The sequence below is a fragment of the Glycine max genome, chromosome 12 (assembly GCF_000004515.6).
Source record: "Glycine max cultivar Williams 82 chromosome 12, Glycine_max_v4.0, whole genome shotgun sequence".
Classification (NCBI taxonomy): Eukaryota; Viridiplantae; Streptophyta; class Magnoliopsida; order Fabales; family Fabaceae; genus Glycine; species Glycine max.
In genome coordinates this window covers 41146285-41154131 of record NC_038248.2, presented here as the reverse complement: position 1 = coordinate 41154131, position 7847 = coordinate 41146285, and the positions used below count along the sequence as shown (strand labels likewise).

General features: G+C 33.7%; 1 protein-coding gene across 2 annotated transcripts; it reads right to left on the bottom strand.

The window, feature by feature from the left end:
- Positions 1-398: 398 nt before the first annotated feature.
- Positions 399-3925, bottom strand: LOC100794446 (zinc finger protein WIP2). Of its 2 annotated transcripts, XM_003539592.5 has the most exons (3): positions 2996-3925; positions 1078-1538; positions 399-527 (listed from the first exon to the last, which is right to left on the bottom strand). In XM_003539592.5, the coding sequence occupies exons 1-2, from the start codon at positions 3614-3616 to the stop codon at positions 1101-1103; spliced, it is 1059 nt and encodes a 352-aa protein (XP_003539640.1). In that variant the 5' UTR covers positions 3617-3925; the 3' UTR covers positions 399-527; positions 1078-1100. The 2 variants fall into 2 exon arrangements, with proteins under 2 accessions (XP_003539640.1, XP_014620599.1); XM_014765113.3 differs by lacking the exon at positions 399-527 and having other exon boundaries at positions 908-1538; positions 2996-3923.
- Between the last annotated feature and the right edge of the window lie 3922 nt (positions 3926-7847).

The window sequence follows — 7847 nt, the reverse complement described above, 5'->3', positions numbered from 1 at the left end:
AAAGAATAATATTAACAACATTCTTTTTAATTTATACTCTTTCATTATATTAGCTTGTTCTCTGAAGAATCAACAACAAATCTTTTAGAAAGTGACTTGTTTTTTAGACAAATTATTTTAAATTTAAGATATACAAAGTAATAATACAAATATTTAAAAACAGTCTGTTAGCCAAAACCCCAAACAAGTTAAAGTCCATAATTTTGGAAACAAAATTTAGGTATTATACCATCATTACTAATGATATTGTTCTTGAGTCAAAATTAGTTAACTGCTATTTCATTTTAGTAACTGCTGTTGACTTTTCAATGTAACCATATACATTTTATCTTAGTAACAAAAATAGATGCCTCAATAATTAGAAAAACAGTGCCACCGATACTTAATTATGATATAAGTACTCTGTGTATACACTTCTTTCTGAGGCGTGATGCTGCGGTTGCACGTACATGATGTGCTATATATTATATTCATAAAATATGATCCCTCCATTACTTTCCTCTGCGGCGATGTTAGAATTCTGATCACTGAAAAGTAGGACAATATGGAGAGTTGTCATGTAAAATGATAAAATATTGGTGAGAAAATTGTTCACTTATCACTTTATATATAGAGATTTAAGTAACTGAAGTTCTGTCAGACTTATAAAATTATGCTGAAATGACAAACAGAAAAAAATTGCATAATATAATCATATACAAATCTACCTGAGAAAAAAAATATTCCACAAAAGTATTTCACACTTCCATAATCCATATGGTGATTTTGCTCATTTGGAATTACTTTACACAAACCCTAGACACTAAACAGTATATGTATATATATATATATTCTACAGATTGGGTACGTATTAACTACGTTTAAGCATTGCACACTGGATCCCATGAAGAAAAAGGAGGAAGGATCATAATTAAAATAGAACATATAATATATGCTAATTATATAAAATGAAGGTAGCAACCCACATAATTATGAAAAACTAAAACCCAAAAGAAGAAAAGTAGACACTAGGTCAATTCGACTAGACAGTCGATTACAAGCATATGTATATGTGAAATTGGGTATATAAGAGTTCACCCTTTCATATATTTTTCAGACTTTCACATTGAACTCTCCCCATCATGTTCAATATCAGAGGCTGCTTCATCTTCTTCTTGCAAGCAATCAATGCCAAAAGATCCATGGCCAAAGCCAAAGGCCTTGATGTGGTCTTTCAGGGACCTTTTGTGTTTGAAATCGGACCCACATAAACAGTACCATATTTTGCCACAGTTCTTCTCATGTGTTCTCCAATCACCTTTCACTGCAAATGCTTTGCCACATTTTCTGCACATGTAGGGCTTTATGCCATGCTTCCTCTTGTAATGTGTTTGAAGAGTTCTGAAATCCTTGAGAGGCCTTGCTCTTGGGTGGTCAATGTTGTGCTTGCAACCTGGCGCACAACAAAAGCATGGAAGTCTTAGCATAGCTGTTGGTTGTGTTCCTTTTAGAGAATCAGGCCCCTTTCTGTATTGAGATCCATGTCCCCACATATGCATCTGAAAATTAAGTCATTAGAGAAACAGAATTAACAGTATTAATGGGCATGCACTAGATTGATGCACATGCCCTTTGGATTTAATGTATCCAGAATAATTGTTCAAACCGATGGTTATTGCTTATTAATTTTATATATGTGTTAGAGTATTCCTTATACTCTAAGTCTAAATAATAAAATGATGGTTATTATTTATTTATATATGTGGGTTAGAGAGTACATACTTTAAATAATAATATCTTTGCTTATAAAGAAGAAGAAAAAAGTATGCACTAGAATGAAATCGTGTTTTGTTATCTTAGATTTAGCATGCTTAGTCATGAAAATTATAATCAATTAAAGGTTCTAATTTGCTTCCAATTAATTACTTCATATACAACTACAAATATTGAACCAGGTTTTGCAGAAAGAGAAATTAAGGGGAATGTACAATACTTATTTGAGTTTTACTGGGTATATAGATGCATATGTAAATTCCATGGGCTTTAATTAGTTTCATAGAGAAACAATATACTACTAGTGGTTAGTGATTAATTATCATAAATTTGAAGACAGTTACAAAATTAACCTCGATTCTTTTGGCTTCCTTCATATTCATGTGCAAATTTGGAAGGCCATATGATAAAAATAGAAAGCAAAGTACACAATTTGATAGGCAAATAGCATAGTTTCCCAGCCAACGTTTTAACTAATTAATTTCTAATTTCCACAACAAGATGGAAAAGTTAGCAGTAACTCAGTTCGTACAATTTGTACAAAAAGGTTAACTTTGTTCAGATAGTAATAAAAATTATGTTTTCCTAATTCTACTTAAATTATATCTGGTGTATGTGACTGTGGCTCTTTATTAATGATCTCATCCCACACAACAAGTCTATCAATAACAATTTTATTTTATTTATTTTCTTTTTACCGTTTGCAGTGCTTTGAAAAGGCTGTAGTGAGTTCAGGCTTTTGATGAGGAACATCTGAATCCTGAGGAGAGACGCATTGTTATTAATAATTTGTTTTACTTTCAATTCATTTGCACTTTGCTGTCTGGTGCAGCACAATGTTCTAGGTGACATAAAAGCAGAAGCAAGAGAGACTCCAAGTTTTCAAAGGAAACAAAATCTTAATTAAGGTACTGAGATCGAGACCAAATAGTGCACGTTGATCAGAAACAAAAAACAAAAGAAGACCATGCAAAAGGGCTGCATACACACAGGAAACAAAAATGATGAAACACACAAGGATGGGCCTATATCTGATCTGATTCAATGTTAAAATTATTAAAAAGAAAAAAAAATTGAAAACTAGAAGACGTTTTAATAAACAAGTTAGGAAAAAGCAATAGAAAAGTACAGACACAGGACAAGAGGGGTAGTTGATTACTACTTTTTAATTTATGCAAGAGAGTAATGATACGTGAATCAGTCTTCTTTTAAATATACAGTAGCAAATGAGACCACACCGTACCTGAAGATTATTGTATCTGTTGAAAGTTTTAGAGCACACAGGACATGGGAACTGTGTAGGACCAATGAGAATCTGAGAAGGGGTGGGAATCCAATACTGACCCTTGTTCAATCTATTATCCAAAGGGTGTTTAGAAATCATGTTCACTTCCTCTTTTTCACTAATTTCCATACAAGTTGTTGAGACCACCCTTGATGGCCCCAGATCAGAAGAAGAAGTATCCATTCTAGGAAGCCCTATGTGTAGGGCAACAGTCACAGTTTCTTCATCACCATCTTCACCACTCTCATGATGTTTGTTGTTGTCCACTTTGTTCTTGTCCTCTTCTTTCTCCTCTACAACATTTGAGGAGGGTTCATTTTGTTGGTGCTGCTCACTACTTTTGAGGCTTATCTTGTTGATTAGAGGAAGGGCCTCTCTGAGAGGAGGGGAAGAAGGAGGAGCTGCATAGAAAGATGAAGATGAAGATGAGGCTGCTCCTTGTTGTAATTGAATTCCAAACCTGTTGTTGTTTGAGTAATTATTAGCAAAAGGGTAATTGGATTGAGAAGAGGAGTAGTGAGGGTGGAGGAGCATGAAGTTGAACCATTCATGGAACAAATTGGACTGAGGATCTGTCATAGGGAATGATGTTAATTTGATGTGGGAGAAAGGCAATTTAATTTGGTGGTATATGGTTTGGTTGTTTGGTGATGATATATAAGAATATAGGGTGCATAAGTGTGTGTGAGAGAGAATGTGGATATATATTATGCGTGGGAATGGAGTGCCATATAAGTAAGTTTCAAGGTAAAAGGATTAGAAAGCCAAAGTGTGTGGAAAGTCAAGAAATTACCCCCTGCAAGCCAATTAAAGGCGAAAGGGAAAGGCAAAGGTAGAGTCAGAGATTAGACTTGCAGTTTGTCTCCCACGAGATAGAGTTTATGTGTGTTTGTTGCACTTGCACCACCACACACAAAGAGGATGGGGATTATGGGAGAAGAACGAAAGAGAGAGAACTTTCTATTACTAGTATTTTTAACTGATGTAACCAAACTATCACCTTGCTTCAACCAAATATTTTGTAAGAAAAACAACACCTTTCATCACATTCTCTTTTATATTTTTTCTACTGACTAAAATTTATTTATTTTATATAAATTAAGAAAAGTTAGATAATTTAATAATTTTACAAAATTAATTTTATTATATGATTAATTTATTTATAATTGATGTTGTCTATGACTAATATTATTAGGAATATAAATAAAATAAAAATTAATAAATTTACCTTAAAAAATAATGATACATTTATTTTAAAACCTACTTTTTCTTTTAACATAATATTTATTGTGAAAAAAAGAGTACATGATTATGAATATGATTTTTAAAGTAAAAAATGCGATTCATCAAATTATTTAATTTTCAATCAATAAAATTACAACGTGTTAAAAAAATATTTCACCTATGATTATTTTTTTTCCAAAAGTAAAAAGTAATGACTAACTGATGATCTCTAAAGAAATCTCTCTTTCTAGTCATTTTCTTCCACCAAAATATATTTGAGGATACTCATGTCATGTCAAGTTAAGAAAGATCACAAAAGTTAAATTTATAAATTATTAATTATGCATAAATAATTCGAAGTTTTAATTTTTTATATAATAGCACTCCCTCGTAAGATGAGAATATCCTTATTTATTCTTTTATGTGCTTGTCTGCATCCAGCATTTTCTTGGGTGGGCGTGTTTAGAAGTGATTGTTGTTTCATTTTGCACACATAATGATGATGTTAATTCTACCATTTTCTTCCCTGCTGTCTCGTCGGTCAACAAAATATCATATGCAATACTATTGGTTTTGATGTCTGAATTGGGTTTGATAATTCCGAAACCTATTCTAACTCAGGCGATGCTACATTAATATTTTCTCATGCACGCCATTAATTTAGTTTTGTGGGCAACCTATGGAGTTGCAAATATACGTGGTGAGCGCGACTCCGTATGTTTTAACACTACATGCTGTACTAGTACTGCCTTGTTATTAGCAGCAGCTTTCACAATTACTCCATTTATCTTTATAATAAAATAAGTGTTATTTTATATAAATAAAAAGATAATAGTTTTATAAAATTAACATTATTAAATAGATGAAAAAGTAATATTAATATTAGATTAAAAAATTTAAGTGATATTTATTAGAGATATTAATAAATAAAATTAATATTATATTAAAAAAAGCAAATGTACCAATTATTTTGGAATAATTTTTTTTCAAAATATAAGACTGTAACGGAAGTCGCATATATTCCACTAAAAAAAATATTTATATTAACAGATCTAGTCATGAAATATATCATTATGGGGGCAGTTGCTGATGAGAATCATGAAACTGGCCAAATACAGGCTAAAGGCTCAAGTGGAGAAGGACAAAGGCCCAAGTGGAGAAGGACAAAGCCCCCGAGTGGAGAAGGATGAAGGCCCAAGTGGAGAAGGATGAAGGCCCAGAGGCAGAGACACTATCAAGACCATTAATTGTTGCTGAAGGCCCAGATTAATTTGAAGGCCCATAATAAATATGTTCTATTTAGTTATAATTTTTATTTATTGTAATTTTGGCCCAAACTGTTTAGAAGGCCCATGTCTATTTTTATCTTTTTGTTCAGATACACTATAAGTATTGGTTTTTGTTTTTGAATAAAAAAACTTTTGGCATTTGATAAAATTTGGTGAGAGTTTCTCTCTGGGTTCCTTGTTGAACCAATTATCAGACTTATCAAGGTAATCCTTGTGACGTCTACCCAGACTTATCTTCCTTCATTGGAAGTGGCGTCTACCCTGACTTATCTTCCTTCACCGGAAGTGGCGTCTATCCTGACTTATCTTCCTTCACCGGAAGTGGCGTCATCCAAACCTTCGTAGCCTGTATCAAACGATCCACCCTGTAAGATTTGGTTGAACCAATATCAGACTTATCAAGGTAATCCTTGTGGCGTCTACCCAGACTTATCTTCCTTAACCGGAAGTGGCGTCTACCCAGACTTATCTTCCTTCACCGGAAGTGGCGTCTACCCTGACTTATCTTCCTTCACCGGAAGTGGCGTCATCCAAAAACTCTACAGCCTGTATCAAGTGATCCGCCCCGTAAGGTTCACATCATCTGGTATCAGAGCTTCGGCTCTTGATATAGGTTCTATTCTATCTTATCCTATTATTTTTCTTTGTAATTTGTCTTGGTTCGTGTTTTGTCCTTGTTCTGTTATTTGTTTTTCTTGTTTGCGTCTTGTTGCGTTCTTGTTTGTGTCTTTGTTTCGTTCTTGTTCTTGTCACGTTTGTGTTCTTGTTGTTGTTCTTGTTTCTAGTGTCTTTCAGACTTTGTGTCGTAAAAAAAAATTGTTTGGGTTCTGTTTCAAGTAAAAAAAAAAAAAGTTGCAGAAATTTTGAAAAAAAAAAGAGAAGAAAAGAAGAAAGAGAAAAAAGAGAAAGTGGGTGTTTGATCTTTGAACACGAAATTGAGGCAGTTAGAGGCTTTTTTTTGGCAGAAAATCGTGTACCAAATCCCCTTATCTAGATTCTCCTCTGAATTCTGAGCGTTTTGATATATAGTGGGCCTCAAATAGACAACCGTAGCAAAAGTTATGAGCATTTGAGGTTTACTTGTCATATCTGTTATCTTATCTGTTATCCTATCTGTTATCTTATTTGTTATCATATCTGTTATCCAAATTAAATCTAATTTGTTATCCAAATCTGATCTGTTATCCAAATCAAATCAAATCAAATTTTTTATCCAAATCAGATTTGTTATCCAAATTTAATCTGTTATCCAAATCAAATCCAATTTGCTATCCAAATCAAGTCCAAGTTGTTATCCCAAATCAAATCTGTTACTCTGATAATTATATTGTCTTTCCTTTTATTTTATATTACCTTGTGTGTCTAATTCGATCCATCCAGGAACTTAAGAGGGAGTGAGTGGTAAAAGGCAAGAGTGAAAACATCACACAAAAGCCTATATTGAGAGCATCAAACACGAGTGAACTACCATTAAAGAGAGAAACACGTGAGTAGAGTGTGGTGAGGTCCTGAATTTTTTTTAATTTACTGCAAAATTCTTTGTTCCTTAATCATGGCAAGAGCTGGTGACACTGGTGGTGTATATCATCAACTGGACGAATCTCAACGCTTATTTCTGGACGCGTGGACTACATAAATGCAACGTTTGTTGAACCGTAACAAAGAAAAGCCCTACAGACGAATAGCCAAATCTTCCTCATTTACTCTTAAACCTCTATCCCCTAGAGAAGTGTGTGATGACCAAATCAGAATGGGAGAAAAGAGAGAACAAGAGAAAGAAAATAGTGAGGCACCACAAAGGAATATGAAAAAGAAGAGTGATACACCCGAGGAAAAGAGTGATACACATGAGAGAAAATTTAATTATTATGCAGAGGCGAGTGAAGTGAGGAAAGTGTTACCTGCTCATGAACCACTCAATCTACAGTATTGCAAAGACAGTAAAATTTCTACTGATAATTCTAATGAGTTTACTATTTCTATTTCTCCTAGTGTTCAACCATTATTGCAGGAATTTAAAAATGTCTTTCCTAAGGAGATTCCTCATGGACTACCACCTTCAAGAGGCATAGAACATCAAGTTGATCTCCTCCCCGGAGCTTCATTGCCTAACAGGCCAACTTACAAAAGCAATCCCCAAGACACTCAACGTAAGGATGCACATGCCAAAGTTGAGTATGTGAAAAGATTGTATGACCAAGTAAAGGTGCAAATTGCAAAGAAGAACGAAAGCTATGTCAAGCAAGCCCACAAGGAAAGGAAGGAAGTGGTACTTGAACCCGGTGATGATCCTGAAC

Excerpts from the sequence above, each read along its gene's own strand:
- LOC100794446 (XM_003539592.5), bottom strand. The coding sequence starts at position 3,616 with ATGACAGATCCTCAGTCCAATTTGTTCCATGAATGGTTCAACTTCATG. Across the intron at positions 1,539-2,995 it reads ACAGATACAATAATCTTCAG|ATGCATATGTGGGGACATGG; the intron begins GTACGGTGTGGT and ends CTTAATTTTCAG.